At 42.2% G+C, this 23362-nt stretch overlaps 2 protein-coding genes across 2 annotated transcripts in view; one reads left to right on the forward strand and one right to left on the reverse strand.

Annotated features, from left to right (window-relative positions):
* The window catches only part of LOC139175661 (veficolin-1-like), a 940898-nt gene that overhangs the window by 773333 nt on the left and 144203 nt on the right, over positions 1-23362 (forward strand). The window lies entirely within an intron of this gene.
* Positions 7864-23362, reverse strand: part of LOC139175608 (acyl-CoA (8-3)-desaturase-like) — a 29926-nt gene continuing 14427 nt past the window's right edge. Inside the window, exons 5-13 of the mRNA XM_070766791.1 lie at positions 21624-21752; positions 19925-19982; positions 19374-19450; positions 16649-16746; positions 13219-13315; positions 10332-10411; positions 10042-10167; positions 9808-9902; positions 7864-8533 (exon numbers count right to left, since the gene is read on the reverse strand). Coding sequence (XP_070622892.1) covers positions 9812-9902; positions 10042-10167; positions 10332-10411; positions 13219-13315; positions 16649-16746; positions 19374-19450; positions 19925-19982; positions 21624-21752 — 756 coding nt within the window. The 3' untranslated portion in view covers positions 7864-8533; positions 9808-9811. The remainder of the gene's footprint in view (positions 8534-9807; positions 9903-10041; positions 10168-10331; positions 10412-13218; positions 13316-16648; positions 16747-19373; positions 19451-19924; positions 19983-21623; positions 21753-23362) is intronic.

A 23362-nucleotide genomic window follows, 5' to 3' on the forward strand; every position in this document is an offset into this window, starting at 1 on the left:
AGAGTCTGTAAGAAGTTAGGTGGCATATAAATATAACAGATTAAATTAAATTAAAATTAAATTAACACAAGCAAGGAATTGAGATGGCTCCATTGCAATTTACACCTGTGGTTCTCTCTTAGCCCTTCTGATTTTAAAATAAGTACAATTGTTTTATAATGTTGTTGTATGCTACCCAGTCAGTTTTTCATGAGATGGACAGCCATGTACTTTTGATGAATATATAAATAAATAATCTTGAAAAGGAGTCTCTTGCTATCTTCTTAATCAGCAGCACAAATATTCTTCACCAATGGATGGAGGATGGATGGATAGATGCAGAGACAGACGGACTAGAGAAGCAGAGGCCAAAATGAGGTAAAAGACCAATTCTGCAAAGAACCATTCAAAATGTACTCCCAACTGCAGTGTAACAACATAGTAACCTGAAAGACTCCAGCAGCAAAACTGAACAATACTGGAAGAATATATGGGAGAAGGAGAAGACACAAACACCAGTGCAACGTGGCAGCAGGACCCAAGAGCAAACCACAGCAAAATCCCAGAGCAGGAACCATCATATCACAGTAGCAGATGTATACCAAGAAGTCTAGAACATGAAGAGCTGGACACCACCTGGTCCAGATATGAGTTACACCTAGTGGTTAAGGAGAGCATGAATGTTGGGCAGCACAGATGAATCAGCTTCTAGCCATAGGTTCTGACCCAGACTGGCTAACACAAAAAAGTGATTATGAAAGATCCCATTTGGGAAAGGTACCATCCAACCAGAAGTGGGTTACTCTGGGTTTAGACCAGTTCTATAGAACTGGTAGTTTAAATAAATCTTTAAACTGGGTATATGCCAAAAGAAAAATAAGTCACCTCTAATAAAAAAATAATCTATTTTTGCCCTCTGGATTCCTTATCACCTTACATCACTGTTTAAGTCCCCCATTTAATTATTATATCTTAGTTTTCCAAAATAGTTATTTTTTTCGTGTGCCTTTTCATGTTTACGCCTGTTGCTTCCTCTCCTTCTTAGATCTCCCACCCCCATCTGTTTTTCTTATTCCTTCTTTTGCTGTAACCAAACACCTCTAAAATATCTTTAGGCATATTATTATTAAACATTTTATCTTATATTCATTGTCATTAACTTTTCCAAGTATTCAACAATAATCATTAACTCTTCCAAATATTCAACGAAGTCAGTAAGGCTAATTTGTATAAGTTTCAATATAATAGATATTCAAATAGTCTATTTAAGCAGATCTCACACTTAGATCTTTTCTGTCTCAGTACATATTATATTAAAAATTGCTTAATCATGAATTCCATAAACCTTCCTCCTTTATGTATATTTATCTTGTGCAAGAAAAGAACCAGCTTCCAAGCCAAATATTCATATTAACTGTATAGATCATATGATAAAATCAAAGTTCATTGTCTTATAATACTATTATTCTGCTTATTACCATGGTTATTGTGTTGTTTTAAATCAATTAATCATTTAGAGTTAGAGTTTTTCATTTGACTCAATAGACATACATAAATATCTTTGTTGTGTAATTATAATTCAATTTATCCTTTATCACTTTTACTTTTAAACATATCTTTGATATAACCAACGTATAAAATATATTTGCTTATTCCAAAGACAGCAGCAGAAAGAGCATTAAATTAAAGAAAACAACTAAAACTGGACAGAGATTACCAATATTCATCCAAGATGTAATAATATAATCATTTTCAAAATAACAATTGTAATCATATTCATGATATTGTTCGGAATGCTCATTATCAACCTCACTGATTTTTTTTTCAATTTAAATCATCTTTTCTTCTTCCTCTTTAAGTATCTCCATGTTTCTATTAATCCTTCTTTCTTCTAGTGTCTCTTCTTCTCTTTTTTTGTTCTATTTTGATTTTTTTCCCTAGCTCTTTTCTTTGGCTCCAGTCCCCAAATTTCTCTGAAACAGTCAATCATACCTTCAAGGATTTATCTTCTGGAGCCAAGAAGAGTGGACTGAAAAATTTAAGGCAGCCCTGCCTAGTGATCTCTGGCTTAATGATAACAAGGACATCCTGACTGTGAGAGAAGGGTTGGCTTGGAAGGGGCCCAAGTTATATGTGCTTGCCAGCCTCAGATTTGCATGATCTTGATTCTATCACTCTGTTAATGTAATCTAGGAATGCATTGGGTTTTTTGGTAGCTGCAGCATATTGCTGGATCATATATAAGTGATTATCCACTAGGACTCCAAGATCCCACTCACACCTACTTCTGTTGAGCCAGGTGTCACCAAATCTATGCCTGTACCAGTGGTGGGTTCCTCCCAGTTCAGATTGATTCACCCAAATTGGTAGTGCCCCCACCCCCCAGTGATACCACGATGACAAACTGGTTGGTAGTTGCCATCCGTGAGCATCACCATCTTATGTGTTTATTTCTTTGTTTTAAAAAATTTTCTGTACATGTGCAGAAGCAGAGTCTCCAGCACTGTACATGCATCACATTTTTTTTTTAAATGGGGGGCTTTGCATTGTGCATGTGCATATGTACAAAGCATGTGCATGCCCACGAGGCGCAGCCACGCAGCACGAGAGGAAGCAAACCAGCAGGTTGGAAACCATCCTAACCTGTACATTTGATTTCTCTTGCCTAAGTGTAAAGCTTTATTTTTTTTTCTACATTGAATTTCATTTTGTTAGATAGGGTTCAAGGTTCAGGTCTGTCAAGATCCATCTGGATCTTGAGCCTGGGGTGTTGCCTATTCCTGCCAGCTTAGTGTTTTGGGCAAATTTGATGAGTTCCCCTTCTAATCCCTCATATAAATCATTGATGAAGATATTGAAGATCATTGTGCCCAAAATAGAACCTTGGGGTACCCAACTACATACAGTACTTTACTCCAGGTAGATGCATTAAGGACTAAGTGTTCAGGCCAGTTACAAATCCATCTGGTGGTAGTGCTGTCTAGCCTTATCAAGTAGTAGGTTTTTTTGCACTTTATCAAATGTCTGATTTGGGTACTCAGTGCCAAAATGGTTCACCCTCACTGTTATACTGTATATGCTTATCTCTGCTTTCCCATCTCAGAGAATTATTGTGAGAAAAGGAAAAAGAATGACACAGGAGCCAGGTGAACAGGAACAGATGATTATTATCTTGTTGATCAAGGAGAGGCCAACCCAGGAAGAGAATCACAACTGGAGAAGCCAATTAACATCTTCACACATCTATTTCTATACCAAATCAACAATACATACTCAACTCTCAGTATTCTGAACACTCCCATAAGTCATGACATTAACAATGACATATGTTATTAATGTATTTTTTTCCTTTTACTTCAAAACTTTATGTACAAGGAAATCACCTAGCCTTGCTCTTATCTTCTGTTACTAAAACAATGGGCTTAAAATATCATGGTTGCATACAATACTGCTTTGCACGCATGATTATATAATTGTACATAGAAAATAAAACAGAGGAGGCCTTGTTTAAAAGATCACTTTAATACGGAATGCTTGCCAGGCAGGCAGGTACAGGCTTAGAGAAGTCCAACAATACACACAGAGTTATATAGCAAGCCCTGGCTGAGGCAGGAACCAATCATATACACAGTAGCTTCCCGCTTACAAAGTAACTATGGAACGCGCCCTATCAGAACCTTGGATAGGGACGCCAATCGCACGGCTCTAACCGGCCGGCTGTTTCTAAGCAAACACAGCACTCCTAACCCCTTGATTGACACATACATAGTCCTTTAAATATGCCGGTTTGTAGCGCACTCTCTCTGAGCGCCGGGGCATGCCCGCCTGCTCGGAAATCCTTTCCAAATTTGATTCCTGCATTCCCTCTTCTGAATTCCGAACTTCCTCACCCCTTAATGACTCCGAGGAGGCGTTTTCCCCTGACAGTCTTATGGGCAGCTGTAACGGACTAAGAAACGATCCAGACTGCTCCCCATCTCCTTCCCTTTGAACATCGCTCGCCCTGTCAATCCGGATCTGGTCTAAATGCCTCTTCCAAACCCTTCCGTCTTCAAGTTCAATTTCAAAAGATCGAGGCCCCAGCTCTCTCCTTACTGTTCCCCTTTCCCAATTCTGACCTCCTGAGTAAGCCCTGACAAACACAGTGTTACCAATTTTCACCTGCCGGGTTGGGGTTACTGGCCACTGCACCGTTTGAGAGTACCATGGGTGCAGTCTGTCAAGAATGATGCGGAGCTTGCAACCCATCAAAAGTTCGGCTGGGGTTTTACCTGTAGCCACACAGGGGGTGGAATGTTGCGCTAGCAACAAATCTGCTAGCCTTTCCTGCCAAGAACCTTGTGGCATCCTCTTAAGGGCATCTTTTACAGACCTAACTGCCCGTTCCGCCTGGCCATTACTGGCCGGATGCCAAGGCGAGCTTAACGCATGTCTGATGCCAGCAGATGCCAAGAATGACTCAAAGTGCACCGCTGTGAACTGGGGACCGTTGTCCGAAACGAGAAGGTCGGGGAACCCATGAGTGGCAAATAAAGTCAGTAGGGCGTCTATGACAGCTTGAGCGCAGGTAGATCTGAGCAGGACAACCTCTACCCATTTCGAATGGGCATCCACTACGATCAGGAAGGTCTGTCCCATAAAGGGACCGGCTAAGTCAATGTGTATGTGAGCCCAGGGACCGGCAGGCGGCTCCCATGCCAGCGGCTCGGCTCGAGGAGGGAAAGGGCGACTTTCCTGGCAAACTGCACATCCAGCAACCCTTAGCTCCACCGCCTTATCCAACCCAGGCCACCAAACATAGTCCCGAGCTAAACTCTTCATGCGCACGATGCCAGGGTGACTTCTGTGCAACATTGCCAGCACCTGGCCCCGCAAGGTTTCCGGAATTACCACCCTGCTTCCTCGCAGCACCACCCCTTTTTCTACAGAGAACTCTGACTGACACCTAAAAAATGGAACAAAAACATCAGCAGGGGCTGTGGCTGGCCATCCTCTTAATACCCATTGCCTTATTTGGGACAGAATGGCATCTCGGCCAGTTACTCCAGCCACTTCGGTTGCAGAGATGGGAATTGTACTCTCAGATAGAGCAAACACGGAGCACGTCGGAGCAGGGTCGACGAGAACATCAGGCAGCGGACATCTGCTCAGGGCATCTGCGTGTGCTATGTGGCGTCCTGGCTTATAGGTCAACGTATAACTATAGTTCGCTAGAAAGACGATCCAGCGTGACATCCTGGGTGATAGGACTACTGGACTTTGACGGCTTCCTGATAAAAGCCCCAGCAGTGGTTGGTGGTCTGTGACCAATTCGAACTGTCTCCCATATAAGTAATCGTGGAACCGCTTGACCCCCGCAATAAGTGCCAGCGCCTCCTTGTCTATATGACCATAATTTCTTTCAGCTGGTGCCAATGTGCGAGAGAAAAATGCCAGAGGGGCTTCGGCTCCATTGGGCAGCCTGTGACTAAGGACAGCGCCCACCCCATGTTGTGAAGCGTCACAGGTCAAGATTAAAGGTAAACCTGGAGAGTATTGGGCCAGCACATTGTTGGACAATAGAATGTCCTTGACCCCATTAAATGCCGATTCCTCCCTTCCTCCCCAGTGCCAATTCGAGTGCTTGTCCAAAAGCCGGTGCAGAGGTTCGGCCACCGACGCCTTATGCGGGATGAATACCGCGTAAAAATTTAAAAGTCCTAAAAAGGCTTGTAGCTCAGCCTTGGATCGTGGCCTGGGGGCATCCCTAATCGCCCGTGTCTTTTCAGGGGTGGGGTGAATTCCCTCCCCATCAACAATAAAGCCCAGGAATTCCACCCTTGGGACACCGAAAACACATTTCTTTTCCTTTAGCTTAAGCCCCGCATCCCTGAACTTGGACAAAACCTTCCTTACTCGTGCCATCAACTCGTCAGTGGAACTCCCTGACACCAGGACGTCATCGAAGTATGGCACCGTGCCATCGAGCCCATATAGCAACCTTTCCATCAGGCCTTGGAATAGTCCTGGGGCAATAGAGACCCCAAATTGTAAACGGTGACACTTGAAAACCCCCCGATGGGTGATGATTGACTGCGCCTCTGCAGCCAGGGGGTCAACGGGAAGCTGCTGATAAGCCTGAGATAAATCCAGCTTCGCGAACACCCGACCCTTTCCCAAAGTGTGCAGCAGCTGTTGCACCACTGGCAACGGATATGAATGGTGTGCCAACGCTTTGTTAATGGAACATTTGTAGTCCCCACACAGCCTAATTTCCCCATCCCCCTTAAATGCAATGACCACCGGGGTTTCCCATTTAGCCTGATCCACCGGCTCTAGCACCCCCTGGGCGATCAGTCTGTCCAGTTCCTCATCAACTTTCGGCCGGAGGGGAATGGGCACCCGGCGGGCTTTCAAACGAACCGCCGGTTCTTGTGGGTTTAAACCGAATGATATCGGGGTTCCCTTATAACAGCCCAACTGACCATCAAATACGGTAGGAAACTCCCGCACCAAAATCTCAAACCTCCCCATGTCATTTACAGCATTTACCCCAGTCACAGAGAGTCCCAAAGCCTTGAACCAGTCCAACCCTAAAAGATTAGAGAAAGGCCCATTAATTACAATAAGAGGCAATTTGCCCACGAAAGTTTTGTAACGGACTGGAAAACGGCCCTCCCCCACAATAGGTATTGGTGTCCCTTGATAGTCTTTCAGTTGCACCGAGCATGGAGACAGGCGACCTCTGCTGATAGCTGGAAAACAGCGCTTCAATGTCGCCCACGAAATTAAGGAATGGGCAGATCCAGTGTCCACTTGCATAGGGCACCTCGAAGTGCCCAACTGGACCTCCAACGAGATCTTTTCCGCTGAACTGGACATCTCCTTCACAAAAGTGGTAGCCAAACGTGGCCGACTATAGATAGCGTTGCAATCCTCACGCCGGTTGGAGGGAAATTTTTTCTGCCATCGGGGAATAAAACTCTGGGGCTCCCGTTGCTCTCGGCCAGTGGCTGTGGAAACTCTGCGGGAACGGCAGACCCTGGAAAGGTGCCCTTTGGCACCACAATGCCAACACACGGTGTCACGGGAAGGGCAGGAGGACCTCAGATGGTTGCCCCCACAGCCCTGACAAGGTGCCTGGGGTGGCCTGGGACGGGTAACAGGAGCGTCTCGGTTCCTATTCACTGCCAATTTACACACCTCCTCCTCCTCTGCTTCAGGACTGCCATCCTCTTCTGGGAGAACGGTGGCCTTATCAGTGGTTACCGTAGTCTTTCGGGTAACATTGACGGTGCTGTCCATGGCTGCTAGCGACTGCGTTGACAGCTCAAACGCACGAGCCTCCGCTAGCGCCGCTTGAAATGTGAAATCCCTAATGGCCAGGAGACGCCGCTTAAGCCGACCGTCTCTTACCCCTATTACAAGCCTATCTAGGAGATAGTCATTCAGGTCTGCAAACTCGCAATAAAGTGCCGCTCGGCGCAGGGTGGCCACATAGTCATTTATAGACTCCCCCTCAGCTTGGTTCCGCTGGTAAAATTTATAGCGCCTCGCACACCGAGATGGAGCCGGGGCATAATGATCCTGCAAGGTTTTTAAAAAGTCTTCCCAAGATACATCGTGGATTGAAGTAGGGGCAAACAAAGCTCGGGCCGTTTCGAACATCTCGGGGCCACAAAACCCCAGGAAATAAGATCTTTTCCTGTCTCCGGAAATTTCCGTGTACCCATTGGAGATTAAGAAGCAATCGAAACGGGCAACATAGGAGTCCCATGTCTCCCCTTGGGGATTGAAAGGGGCGAAAGTAAGCTGCACTGACATTGTCACTTACGTCCAAAATCCAAGCATAGAATTCTTGAAGAAATGGCGAGAATCCTCGTCGCCAGTAAAACAGAGGAGGCCTTGTTTAAAAGATCACTTTAATACGGAATGCTTGCCAGGCAGGCAGGTACAGGCTTAGAGAAGTCCAACAATACACACAGAGTTATATAGCAAGCCCTGGCTGAGGCAGGAACCAATCATATACACAGTAGCTTCCCGCTTACAAAGTAACTATGGAACGCGCCCTATCAGAACCTTGGATAGGGACGCCAATCGCACGGCTCTAACCGGCCGGCTGTTTCTAAGCAAACACAGCAGAAAAGGTCATATAAAGTATAATTTGGTTCATATAAAGTATAGTTCGGTTATATGGTACAAGATGGCTATACTCTGACTCACTTCCTTTACACAAAATAAACCTTCTTTACATTTTTCTCTCTGTAATTAAAAAAAACCCTCTATAAACCAGAATAAAACAATATCCAATAATATTTCACATAAATAGTAGAAGTATGAAATACTATATAAACATTCAAGTATCAACAGGAATTGTCAACTGGCTTTCCAAAATTGTAAGAAAGCCGAATATTTGACTCTGGAATAGAAGGGGAGAAAGATGAAGGGAGCCCATTTCTGGCAGCATCACAGGAAGAAGATGATCCTGACTTTACATCTAATGGAGGAAGGCCTTCACCAGTCTTTACTGCTTCAAATGAATATAGGCAGGCAATCATAAGAACTCAATGTACCACTGTCAAGAAATGAAAAAAGCCTCATTAAAAAAACTCAGATTGGAAAGTGCTTCACAACAATTGTTCATCATTACAAAATGTTGGATCTTGCAAAGTATGATTTATTCTAACTCCACATTAGAGTGGTAGTATTCCTACTAGAATGATCTAGTTTGACAGGTGCACTTTATCTGGGTCTAAAAGTGATAGCAACAGTAGGCAAACCAAAAAAAGTAATTGGTTGCTTATTAGCTCTTTTATCAATGTTCCCACCTAGTAAAACAGGGTTGGGTTCCAGTTTTCTTTACTGCCGATTCACTCAGGGACGCACCATGCATGTGCATGGACAGTACTGAAACAAAGTTGCTGCATATGCGCAGAAGCAAAAAACAAGATGGTGGTACCTATGGTGCCACCGAGAGTGCATGGCAGGCCTGGGTCGCTGCTGGTTCCAGTAATCCAGCCTGTCAAGTTACTACCAGTTCTATAGAACTAGTCTGAACCGGGAGGAACCCATAACTGAACTGAAAGAAAAGCACTCTTTGTGTCATTTCCTAGTTTTCTACCAATCAACACAAAAAAAATAGATCTGAAACCAGAAGTATTTTTGTTGGCCTAATTCCAGAGAGTTATAATATTTAATTTTGCATATACTGACAGCAGCAAGGATTGTATTAGTAAAATATTGGAAATATGAGAACATCCCACCAGATGAGGATGTAATTCAGAAAAAATGTTAGATTGTGGTGAAATGGACAGACTAACTTTAAAAATCAAAGATAAAGAAGACACAGAATATTACTTCATATGGAATAGATTTTATGAGGGGTTAGATATAAGATATAGAAATTAGAGGAAGAAAGACTATGATTGTATGTATTAAATACAAAGATGGTTTATAACTATAATGATGCCAATACACTTAACAAAAGTATAAATAATCTAATATAAAAAGAAACCTAGTCAAAACTATTTGGTTGTATTATTACTATTGTTATCAATATATGTGTTAATATTTTTTACTGTCTTTTCATTATTCCTTTTTTTTGTAAATGGTATACCTTGAAAATACACTGTATTCAAAATGTTTATGAATATTATTTTTAAAACAAAATTAAAAGGTGAGAGTTCCCAAGAGGTGCACTGAAACAACATTCCACTCAGGCCCCTGGCTGTCTCCCATTCATAAATGGTGAAACACAGAGGTGATCAAATACTGATGTCTCTGCTAAAGAAGAGAGAGGTGATCAATTCGTTTCTATTCTCTCCATAATTAAAAGTCATCCTTTCTTACCAAGTTAATGTATTTCTATTGCTGTATGAACATCTCCCACTCCCAATTCATGGAGATAAGCTTCCTGCCAATCCTGCCCATATTCCTTCAGGCAGCTGCAGAAAGAGAAAGGAGAAGAGGATTGATGGCAGTGAGAACATCTTCACCAAGGAACCTTTTTTGTGCTCTTTCTGGCTGCAATCTTTTCTGGATAAGCCAGTGCCCAAGAGGAATCTCCCTTAGCTGGGAACTTACTGTAATATATCTGCAAAAGCTGTGAGGATGGGCTTGCACTCATAGTGAACACCATGCTTGGCACACAGAGATTTCACCAGAGGAGCCACCTTGTAGAAATTGTGTCGAGGCATGGTGGGGAAAAGGCTGCAAGAAGAAAAGAGGGCATCAGGTGACAATCACAGAACTTTTGCTAGATCCAAACCACAGCACTGCTTAACATTGGCCATGTATGATATATGGCAGCCTTGAAGGTTTTCCCCTCCCTCCCACACTTCTATGGCCTTGCTTGTTTTCTATATTATACTCACTGATGCTCAATCTGGAAGTTCAGATGCCCAGTGAACCAATCATTGAACCAGGAATGGTCAACATTACATGTTGATGAGAGCTAAGGGAGAAAAAGGCAGCGGCTAAAGCCCTCCAATCAACCCTTTTCTTTTCAGCCATTATTGCTTCCTATCATAGGGAGACTCTATAACAAGAAACTCTTATTCTTGGCTTATGGGTCTGAACTTCTGTTTCATTTCTCTTTGTTCGTTCTGGGTTTTCTAAACATTTGAATGTAAACGTTTGACTTACACTACCTTTAATAGACAATGTACCTTATGCCTAAGAGTCTGGCATTGAAATCTTACACATCAGACATGCACAATTTCAGGGTCCAAGAGCAATTGTTATCTTAATTTGATGGTAGAATAAGAGAAAAGGAAGAGAACATTTTAAAATCTAAGATTGGAAATTTATCTTTAGCTTTGAATACAGTAAATAGAAATGAAAGTGAGAGCCAATTTGATGTAGTGGGTTAAGGCATCAGACTAGAAACTAGAAGACTGTGACTTCTAGTCCTGCTTTAGCCACAAAACCATTTGGATAATCTTTGACCAGTCTTTTTTCTAAGAAGCAGGCAAGAGCAAACTACTTCAAAACAAAAAACAAAACCCTTATCAAGAAAACTGTGGCGTCACAGTATTCAGATACCAAGTGTGAATATCAGCCCATTCAAAAATGTTGACAACTCTACTCTCCATTTCCACCTAACAGCCTGTTGACCACTGAGGCAAATGGTGACAGATTGAGAAGGTTTTCACCTTAATTAAAGAAGAGTGTTCTATGCCTCTCCCTCACTCTTTCTCTTTCTCTCCCCCCCTCCCCCCTTTTTCTCTCTCTTTTCAGATAGAAGTTGTTGTGGTTCAGCCTGAGGCAGATCAAAGACCAGCTGCGTCTCTGCTGGTTCCATGCCCGGAGGAGGCTGACAGTGAAGAGGAGGGGGCTGAGCAGTCGGACGGGGGAGAGTCCAGTCAGGAATGTGACGAGGAAGAACAGCATGGGAGCCCTGGGGAGGGGCTCTCCCCAGCCAGTAGCTTGGAGTCTTTGGAGTCATTAGGTGACGAAGCCCAAGCTGTCATTGACATGTGACAGAGACGTTTAGATCAAAGGAAGGATCAATTGAGGAAATATTATCAGCATTGACTAAGGAACACCAGGGCTTGGGTGTTGTCCTCATTAGCGGGGAAGGGTTTATAAGGCAGGCAAGCTCTTGAAGCCATGTGGAGTGTTATCAGTTTAGAGTTGCTGTAACCTGCATTGTTTTCTCGGCGTTTCTGTTCCTGGCTCGTGGCTCAGCAGTTTTGAAGAACCGTGGGAGGTGTATGTCTGTTATCTACAGCTTCGTCTTAGCAGCAAGAATCCTATATTGAGGCATGGACAATTGCCTTCATGTCTATATTTGGAGTTCCAGTGTTTTCCTGCTTTGTAAGGACATTTTCTGTTAGCTTCGTTTCTTTTGAACATTATAAAACTGTATTTGAGTTTTACCGGTGTGTCTGCCTTATCTTTTTGGGTTGGTCATAGCTTCCGGAGTGACCCAGACAGAACAGAAATCAGGCTTCATTTTTCCATAAATTGAACTCTGAACTGCTTGCATATATTGATATCTGACCTGAGGTTATACACTACATCTAAGACAATAATATTATGAACAGTTTTTAATTGGAGCTGTCTGCTACTTAATATTTTACATATGCTCAGCACATACATTAAAATGGAACTTGTTCAACTCAAATCTCCAACACTGTGAATCCCTGCTATATATGTCTATCTGCCAACCCATATGTCTATCTAGGCCAATGATGATGAACCGTTTTTGGCTCAGGTGCCAAAAGGGTGCATCTGTGACATAGCATGCATGCATATGCCCACATCCATAATGCAATGCCCTCCTACCAGTGCATGCACACAACCCGTGCTGCCCCCCTGGACATGAGCACAACCTCCCTAGGCTTCCTCACATGCATGTGCAGAGGCATTACTAAATCCTCTGGACTTCCGGTAGGCCCATTGGGCTGTTTTTCACTCTTCCCAGGTTCAGGAAAGCCTCCTGAAGAATGGGGAGAGAAAAACAGCCCAACAGACCAACTGGAAGTTTGGAAACGAACTTTGGATTGATTCATTGGGCTGTTTTTCACCATCCCCATGCTTCAGGAAGCTTTCCTGAAGCCTGAGGAGAGTGAAAACAGCTGAAAAGAAGGCTGAAAATCAGCTGGCTAGCACATGCATGTGCACTGGAACTAACATAGGGCATGACCTCAAATATGGCTCAGCATTCCACCTGTGGCACGAGTGTCATAGTTTCGCCATCACTTTCCTAGGCATATACCCTGCTGGTTAAGGGTCATCTACCCATCAATCCTCACTCCAACAATAAGTGCATCCTGGGAAGCCAAACTTTAGCATGGAGAGGAAACAGAAGTGCAAGGAAGAAATAGCCTAATCTGTAGCCCACGTTCATCTGAGGTCCACATCCCATAAGCACAGCATTGCTGATGAGATTTAGATTTATTTGTATTTGTTAATTTTTATGCTCACCGGCAAGTCAGCACTGCTTATTTTGTATTTGGTTTCTTATTGTCTATATTTCTATTTTTACCAGTTTCACCCATCCTTTAATAAAGCAACCAAAATTACGCACACACTCTGTTTTATTGCAGGATAGGTGGCTTTAGCTGCATATCTAGCTGCAAACAGAGTAATGTGTAGCAAGAACAGAACAACATAGAAAACTTGTTGTTTCCCAAATGTTATGACTGGAATATTTTAGTGGTGTATGAAAGCCTTCTGTTCAACGTCTATGTGCTTCAAAGCATGAATGGATTAAGTGGAAGAGAGTAAAAGAGCAGAAAATGGAAATGTTCTTACCTGGGAAGAGACCCAGTCCAGATTCTGATCATAACTGATGTTCATTGGAATGTGATTCATCTGAGAGATCCAGAGAAACCATGTGCTTTCTAGGAATCTGTGGAAGTAAGTAATTTTGAGAAATGAAATAATTAGATATTTTTTACATTTTTTTTCATTGTCTTTATCAAGATTACAATTGTTATTGTCTTTGTTGACCATCCTCTCTTATGTTCTGATTTATTTATGTTATTTATTTATTAGATTTGTATGCCGCCCCTCTCCGTAGACTCGCGGCGGCTCACAGCAATAATAAAAACAATGTACAATAAGAAATCTCATATATTTTAAAAATATCTAAAAATGCCTTATTTAAAAACAAGACATACACACAAACATTTGATCTATTTGATTTGATCTATTGATTTTGCTCTTACAAATCTACCATTTTTTTCAGTGTTTGTCTTCCAGTGGAATGCATGTAACTAAAGGTGAGGGAATAACTTATTGTATCTGTTACCCATGAACGGTTTTTTTAAAATTATACTTCAAATGTCCAAGGCCTTCTAATGCACAAAGAAACATAATTCCCAGGGAAAAGAGCACCATGGGATTCCTAATGAATCAGGTCCATTCACCAGTTATAATCTTCTATCGCTGTTATATTTCAATTTCTTGCTCTTATTTCCCTCACAAGGACACAACCTTGTAGATGACCCTCACTCTGTCAAGGACCTTGGAGCACTCATATCTAATGACCTAAGTGCCAGAGCCCACTGTAACAATATTGCCAAAAATCCACTGAGTTATTAATCTAATCTTGTATAGCTTCTTCTTTGGCAATATTACACTACTAACCAGAGCATACCAAATATTTGCTATACCAATTCTTGAATGCAGCTCACCTGTCTGAAACCTGCACTGCATATCAGATATCAATAAAACTGAGAGAGTATAATAATATTTCCCAAGAAGAGTCCTCCACTTCTCTGCTTGCAACAGAATATCTTATTCCACCAGACTTGAAACTTAGGGCTTAGGTAGCCAAGAACTTTGCCGCCTTTGATCTGACCTAAATGCAGTTCATAAAATCATCTACTACAATGTCCTACCTGTCAATGAGTTCTTCAGCTTCAACTGCAACAATACATGAGTAAACAATCAATTCAAACTTAATGCAAATCGCTCCAAACTCGACTGCAAAAAATACAACTTCAGCAGCAGTGTTCTGCCCCAGCACCGAGCCCCAAATAATTACACAACACTCAAACTTCCAAACATAGTTTGTTTTAGTAAGTAGCAAAATCTCACAGTAACTTCCCAGAAATACATGCAAACAAGATAGGCAGAAGTCACTCTGTTCAAAAAAACCCAGTTGTTAATTCACTATCTTAACAGCTGGCTGAAGTCCAAGAGATAATTGGCAAGTCTTACTGTACTTGGCAAGAGTCCCAAAACTATAAAATGCAAAACACAACATGTATACTGGTATGCAAAGTGGAAACACAGAAGTCAATACTGTATTCAGAAGCCACGTTTTCAAGAAACACAAACCAATTCTGGTGTGCATGTGTGTTGATTGGGTAGTTGTGTTGAGGGTTTTTAACTGGGGTTTTATAGTTTTAGACTTTTATATTTGACTTCTTTTTATTGTATCTGTATCTTTTTATGTCAATGTAAGCTGCTCTGAATCCTTCAGGATTGGATGGCATAGAAGTCGAATTAAATAAACAAACAAACAATGAACAAACAAACATAGATCTACGCATAGCTTGTCATCACAGATAGTATAAAAGGGGAGGAGGATGGGAAGTTCCGTTGCAGAAGTTCAACATTCCTTTATGGAGAGAGAGAGAACTAGCAGCCAAAGTGTTTTCTCCCTTAAATCTTTCTACAAACCCTGCAAACCTAACTTTGGAAGGCATTTGTGAGTACCTGTCCACACCAAGAATTAATGACTTGAATTAATGACTTTCTTTTGGATGCTTGTTATCAGCTGTGCAATAACGCTGTATTTTGGCAGTCAACTGACATTCCTCTAATTTTGTTGCTGTCTCCAGCACATATATTTGTAAATAGACAACTGTACATAGTGATTTGGTTCCCTTCATTGGGGCTTAATTACTGCTAATTAACTGGGGTGGACAGAACAGATGCAACAAACAATATTTGGGCTGGAATGTAAACTGGAACCGTGGAAGCCAAGATTCAGTAACAACTATGCAAACTGGAAACCAGAGTCAAGATCCAGGAGTGACGATGCCAGATTCAGGAGTCACAATACAAACTAGAAACCAAAGCCAAGATTAAGAAGTCATGTTTTCCCCTGCAAGTAGTCTCAGGGCATGGCCAATTAGCCTGGAGCTCCTCCTGAGTAAACATTCTTGCCTCTGGGCAGCCTTGCGTGCTCTTGCTCCAGCAAGAGGTGCTGGATGTTCCAAAGGCTCTGGCTGCACAGGCTGCTAGGCAGGCCACAACACAGAGTGATCAATGCCTGGAATGCACTACCTAACTCTGTGGCTTCCTCCCCAAACCCCAAAAACTTTAACCTTAGACTGTCTACAGTCGATCTCACCTCATTCCTAAGAGATCTGTAAGGGGTGTGCATAAGCACACCATTGTGTCTACCATCCCTGTCCTACTGTCCTGTTGCCTAATTTACCTGTACCTACTTTGCTAATGTTTATATTTATACCAATACTTACTATCTTGTACATGTTTGAATAAATAAACAAACAAATAAATAAATAAATTTAAATAAATAAAATAAAATCAACTATCTTAGGAGGTATGTTGAACTGAGAGTTTGTGAGTGGTCATGGCCAGCTTGCATGACTAAGGCAGGTCTGGATCTTCCTTTTGTATTCTAGGCCAAAACCTTCACTACTGCCCCAAACTGGCTCTTTGTTGACATATTGTCTATGAATCACCATTTTGTTGATGTCAAAAACAGGTTTTTAAAAGAGAAAGAAAGAGAATGTAAAGTCTCCTCTTGGTAATCTTGACTCCTGTTGATTCCATGAGCATAAAGGTGCTCTTGTGGGAGAGGGAATACAGACATGGTTTCCCACTGCCTTATTCTGAAATGCTTTTTTAAACACTTTAGAAACTTTAAAAAAAACGTTCTACTCTAATATTCATACATGATATTTCCTGGCAGTCTCTCGGCCCTCAACATTTTCTCCCTTCTGCTGTGCTTGGTGTTGTATTAAGATATTACAGTGTGAAGGTCATATATGTAATATATTGCATATCTGATCAAGGATCTAACCATTTTTTCTTGTGATTCATGATTCACACATTATAGCAGTTGCCCTTCTTCAGACTAGCAAGATCATGGAGAACATGAAGCACCACACATAAAATCTCCCTCATTCCAAGCACACATTTTATACATCAATTATATGCCCAGGGGGCAGCAGTGCAGTCGAGAATTATCCACAGTTCCTACCTGCTAAGCCAGTAATATGCCATGAAGGTCTTGAATCCCATTAAAGGAATGAACATGAGGCACATACGGAAATTGTAGAATATAATAAGAGCAAGATCCTGGCCAAAAAAAAGAGAGAAGAGAATAAAAGAATAGGAAAATATAGCTTCTGTTAGCTTCTTAATTGCTTTATGCAAACAGGTTGGCTTTAAAATACATTATGTTATATGATTCAGATCACCTAACTCAGGGGTGTCAAACTCAAGGCTCACAGGCCAGATGCAGCTCACAGGGTGTTTAGATCTAGCCTGTGGGGCTGCCCTGGAAACAGCAAAAGACTAGCCCGTGGCATCTGCCGGTGAAAATGGAGCTCCCATTTGTAATATTCATTCCAGGACAGAACTTAAATATGATTTCTCAGCAAAGTGTTTCCCTGTTTGTTAAGCTAGATCAGGGTTGTCAAACTCGACTTCATTGTGGGCCACATCAGGATTGTGTTTGATTAAAGTTATTGCTGGCACAGGGTTGCAAAAGGCCATTGCAGCCAAAAATAGAGTTTGCATGGGCGGTACAGGCCATTTCAAGCTCTGTTTTCACTGAGAAAGTGTTGCAGCAAAAAACAAAGCTCAGAAGCCACAGGCACCCCTGATCTGAGTGATGTCAAACTGGCATTGCCCACTCTGGCCACAGACCATGGATCATGGCCTCCTGAGGTCAAACACAATACTAACGAGGCCCTCAATGAGGTTTCAAGTTTGAAACCCCTGACTTGGCCTAACAAATAGGGAAACGCCTTGCTGAAAGATCATATTTAAGACATTGCATTGTAACATAGCACAACTGCAAAACAATTCATTGATCCTATTTATCCTGCAATGAATATTACAAATGGGAGTATGCAGTGATCTATGACAATTGGGTACAACAGCCTGGTCACATCTGCTTCATGCCACCACCACCCTTGACTGTCCCTTCCCCAGTGCTGATTCCCTGCGACTTGTCCCCTTTTGCTCCTCTCCCCCATCACCCAGGTAATTTGCCACAGCCAATTCACCACATAGGACAATTATCCATACATCCTGATGGCCAATCTGCATATTGAGGGGTGGTTTAGAGTTAGGGTTAGGTTTTCCTATCAGACAGTGCATGCAAAGAGAGCACCATGTGGGGCAGACAGAGCCTCGAGAATGAGCCAGCTGCACTCACAGCTTCTGCTTCTCCAGCAAGGGGAGGGCTATTATAGGTTTGCCTGGATTTGGGAAAACCTGTAGCTATCATTATGGTCAGTTCAGAGAACCTCCAAATCCCACCTCTGGCTGGCCCCACCCACCCTGCCCCTCCCCAGTGTCTCCATGTGGCCTGTTTTGGGTGTGAGATAAGTACAGGATTAGCATGGAGGCTCCGGGAGGAGGGAAAACAGACCTCCTGGATGCTCTGGAAAGCCAGAAACAGGCCCTTTTTTTGGCCACTGGAGGGCCTCCAGAGCCTGGTGAGGGAGTTTTTGCCCTCCCAGAGGCTCAATGAAAGCCTCTGGAACCTGGGGAAGGTGAAAACACCCCTCCCCTCACCACAGTGCAAGAGGACTAGGCCATGCCTGCCATGGGCATGTCGACCTAGGGACCTGTTGTTCAAATTTTTGAAGCCCACCTCTGGTTCCAATGCTATAGGCGTCGAATTGCATCTGGGAGAAGGCTGAGTGAGAACTGCAGAAAAGCCTTCCTGCGACCCCCCAGCATAGTGCAGAGGCTCTTACAGGATCACGTGCCCACACTTAGCAGCACCAAATGACCCCAGCTGCAAGACAAGGAAGAGCTTAAGGCTACTATCCCTCCTTTGGGGGGATGGGATGCTTTTGCTATGGTGCAAAAATGCAAATATGGTGCTTCTGCAAAGAGGAACTGGAGAAGCCAAGAGGTCACTCAGAAGGTACGGATACCAGTGGGAGTTGCTCCTGGTTTGGCCCAGTTCTAAGAACTGGTAGCACCAGTGGTGGTAGGCTCCGCCCACCTTCCCTGCAGTGCAGCCCCTGGCCCCACCCACTTGGCAAGCCATGTCAAGTTTTGCAAGCTGGTGCCCACCACAGCTCCTGTCCAAATTCCCCCCTCCTCTCCCACACAAAGGAAGAGCTTCCTCTGGGGTCTCCTGACCCTTGTCCAAAGCTAGATGGGCAAGGCAGGAGCCACTATTCCTCTTCCTGGTCTCAAATCTGAACTGGTTCTGATGGGAACTGGTTTTGAGGCTCCCTTCAATGGGGGTTTCTTGGGTGGGATTCAAGTGCTTTATAGCAGTGTTGCTCCCCCACTCAGCAACTTTTAAGAGACTTGGTCTCCTTTAAGAGCAGTGATGGCTCCTCAAAATCAAATGATGGTTCTGGCAACAGCCCCTCTTGCTCCAGGCAAATCTCAGAAAGAGCATGTCACACCCACACAACCAGCTTGTTCAGTTCCTGCCTCAGCGCATAAATAGCTGCCATGCAGCAGAGTAGCCCAAGAAAGAGCTGTTTCTGATGGGAGCTGGTTTTGAGGGCATAGTAGAAATGTACACACCTAAAATATTAATGCTATCTGGTGTCTGGAAAATATCTGAAAAAAATGGAATGGTATTTTCATCATCAAGGCAATGCCTCATTCTTTTTAATGCATCTCCCTTTTGGTGAGCAATGGTGATGCAATCACTGTTCCTGTCCCCAGATACATACTGCCACATAACAGAAAGTATTGTGCCTGCACCCCCATCAATTACTTACACTCCACATTTTCTTCTGAACGACATAGCGAAATATGATTAACTGCACAAAAGCAACGAATGTTAATGGGGCCAATACTGGAAAAAAGGAAAGCAAATATGTGTGAATCGCTCAAGATTATAAGCATTTCTAAGAATCCTCCTTCCTCTCCTGTTTCCTACTTCCTACTAACTAATGAATTATTACTATAGATTTCCTCTATCTTCTGGGCCATTTGCTCAACGTCATCGACACAATTCATATATAGTGGATTACAACTCCAGGTTATTTGGAGTTTTTGTCTCACATCTGGAGTGACTCATTTGGGAGCAGGAGCTGAACACTTTATCAAAGCAATTTAGTCTTTGATCCCTTATATTCTCCTAAGCCATTTTTCTCCTAAGATTCCACTGATCTAGCCAATTTATATAATTTGTGATTCTGAGTAGCTTACAAACATAGTAACAATTCAAACCATGGCTCTCCATGGGATCCCTAAGGTTGATGGAAGAACTGATCCTGGTATTTCGAGTTGGACTAAATTTTTGGTGCAAAATGGCAGAATTACTCACAGCAAAAATATTTGTGCTGGTGCTGATAAGGCATGTATTTCTTTTTCTTTTTTCCAAGCTGCAACAAAAACACAATTTAGTGAAGGACAAAATAAACCACTCTTCAGGATAGATGTCAACCCTAAAGCTGTTCTGTCTGTGGGAGTTTTTCCTTTTGGATAGTTCTTTCACTTTGCTTCAGGCTGGAGAAGTTTGGAGCTGACGGGCGGCTTTATAACTAAAACAAATTAGTTCATTCCGAGGTCAAGAACATTCCAACTGCCCGATTGGCTGGAGGTGGAAGAAGGAATTGGCAGGTAACCAGCCAGTGTCTGGATTGGGTAATTTATTTGTTTTGGGAGAAAGTGAAGCTTTCGTTTTTATTTAGGTGGAAATCTCAGGGAAAGCTCAGAGTTGCCTTTCCACCAGTTGATGCCAAGATGATGTCACCAAAACTGAAAATAGAATAAGCAGCTTTATTAATCCTGGAGGGTGAAGAATGCTTATTTGAAATATTAATTTTGTCATCATGAAAGTCATTCTTGCGAAATAGATTTTGTCTATAAATTTCTAAATAGCTTGTTTCTGTGGCCTTAAATATGAAGTGACCTGATTGATCCCATCTGGACAAAATTGGATACAGGGACAGGAAACTTTACTATGTATAGCAGAAGAAGAATGCAGCAGTATTTGCAGTAATATTTTTGTATTCCCGGAAGCTCATAAATACTGTGAATAACATAGGAGAGGGGCGGCATATAAATCCAATAAATGAATGAATGAATGAATGAATGAATGAATGAATAAACAAACAAACAAACAAACAAATAAAAACCATACAGATTAGAACAACAAATTTTTGGGGATTCAGCCAGTTTGGACCAGTTCTGGTGAACCAGATGTTAATTTTACATCTGGTTCACCAAACTGGTAGTTGCAAGGACTGGCTGACCCTGCTCACTCTACCCCTCCCCTCCCAAGAGTCTCCAAGCAGCCCATTTTGGATGCCAGGTAAGTGAAAGGCCTCCGGAGCCTGGGGAGGTTGAAATTTTCCTCCCTGCCATGGTGCAATAGACCACATCCCCATGGGCACACCCACCCAGCAACTGGACAGAGAACCAATTGCTAAAACTTTTCAATCCAACCCCTGCTCCCAACTGGATATGACTCTAAGACAGGCATTCCCTCAAAGTTCCATTTTATTAGAGATGTCATATTGGCACATCTGGGAAACCCCAAATCTGAGAGCCTTCCAGGTTTTCCCTACCCAAAGGAAAGTCAAAGTCTCTTTCCTTTCAGCCATATGTTCATCACATGGTCCAATCAATCCACCATCCCATCTGGAATTGACTCCAAGGCACACCTCTCCAGGTGCAGGCTGAACATCCTTGACTCCCAAAGAAAAAATGTTGTTGTGGCAATATATCTTTACCCACTCCATGTAATCCCCCTCCCACCTCCCCCTAGCAGGCTCCTGCACTAAGTGTGGCAGCCCTGAAAATTCAAAGAGAAAGATGGCCTCCATGGCTGACAATATCTACTGTACTATGTTGCTGAATTTTAGTGGTGGAAAAGTGGAGGTTTGGGAAACTTCAAAAGAAAATGAATAAGGGAAATAAGGCACTGCATGCAGCTCACAAGCCCCTGACTGCCTATGTCTGATTGCAAGATGTTAAGGCATTCTTATTTTTTCCAATATGGTTACCTAAACTGTACTTACCTCTACAGAGAGGGACTTCCCTAAGCTGAAGAGAAATGGGTGCATATTGAGATCAGGATCCTTCAGGAAACAGTTGGGTTTGGCATGATGTTGGTTATGCATGTCAGTCCACCAAGTCTTTGGCCCACCCTGCATTGGAAATGTTGAAATGAATACATACATTCCAATCCTCATTTATTCTTTGGAAGAGCCGTTACCTTGTAAGTTATTCCTGATCTAGCTCCTTTCCCCTGCCCACATTTCCCCTCCCTCAATTGTGGGCATGTTAAAAAAAATAGGAATATAAAATTAACTGAGCAAATAGTGAAACTATGGGACCATCCTTTCCATTTTCAATGATATTAGATTAATGGGACAAAGGTCACAGTTATTCAACATCTTGCAATAATGATTACAGCATAAAACTGCTATGTTAGAAATAATCAGAAAGATGGACCATAAAGATTGACCAGAAAATCTAAATCTTATCTCATTAGAGATGTGAATTTACTTTGCAAGATAACAGAATTATGTCACTCCCAAGTGTTGCTGCTAATTCCTGTAGTTACACTGTTTATATCTGAATTTTTCATAGAGATACGATAATTATACTTGATACAGGACTTTTGGGCCTACTATGTGGAAACTTATTTCTATGTATTGGGGAAAGTTAATGTGTTTGTGTGAATACACGTGCATGTCCACCCTAGAGAACAATAAATTAGTTAGGACAGTTGCAAAGGTGCATTAGTTTAAATAACTCAATCCTCACCATTCAAAACCTGGAAATCATTGTTTTGCCTCTATTTCAATGTAAAGTAGGAGAAATCATCAATAATTTCCAAAATGGAAGGGTGAAGCTTTTATATATATATATCTAGGTATGAGTTGGTGGAATCTATCGATAATGATAGAGGTACAGATTTCACTGCCCAGATAATGAAACAGTTAATGGCTAAAGTAGGGAAATTTATTTGGCCTTTTGTCCAAGTTCCTCTGGTAAGGTAGAATGACTGAACCAAACCCTAAAAAAAATACTTTTAAAAAGTTAATTCTGCAATTACAGTTGCCGTGGACAAAATTCTTGCCTTTGGCATTATTATGTATTAGGACAAGTCCAAGAAAAGATATTTGAATTTCTCCATATGAAATGATGTTTGGAATACCTTATACTGGGGTGTGGGAATGCCTAGAATAGAATTGAAGGATGTTTTGCTTTGAAAATATATACAAGGATTGTCCCAGTGTTTTTTTCATTTAAGGTCCAAAGGACTATTGGCACAGACTCTACCTCTTGATTTTCAAGTGCATGATTTTAACAGCAGTGAGTGGGTCCTGATTAAACCTTTAAGAAATACAAATTACAGCCTATTTGGAAGGACCATTCCAGGTGCTGTTAACTACTGAGATGGCTGTGGGGACAAAAGAAAGATGTTGGGTCCATTGTTCATGAGTGAAGGGACTGGTGGCTTCACCCAATGGATGGACAGTGACTGCTAACCCGACAGACCCTCTTAAACTGACTTTTAGAAGGAATAAAAAAGATTATTGGTTAATGGATAGAATCTTAGGGGGTTGAGTTGTGTATTTAAATTGTAGTTAAATGTAAAGTGTAGTTAAATTGGTTGTGCCTAGTCATATGATCTCTTAGCGTATCCTAAGAGTTTTATTAATACTGATTGTTTCTTCATTACTTAGTTGACCCCTATGACAATCATTAAGTGTTGTACCACATGATTCTTGACAAATGTATCTTTATC

The sequence above is a fragment of the Erythrolamprus reginae genome, chromosome 1 (assembly GCF_031021105.1).
Source record: "Erythrolamprus reginae isolate rEryReg1 chromosome 1, rEryReg1.hap1, whole genome shotgun sequence".
In the NCBI taxonomy this organism is placed as follows: Eukaryota; Metazoa; Chordata; class Lepidosauria; order Squamata; family Dipsadidae; genus Erythrolamprus; species Erythrolamprus reginae.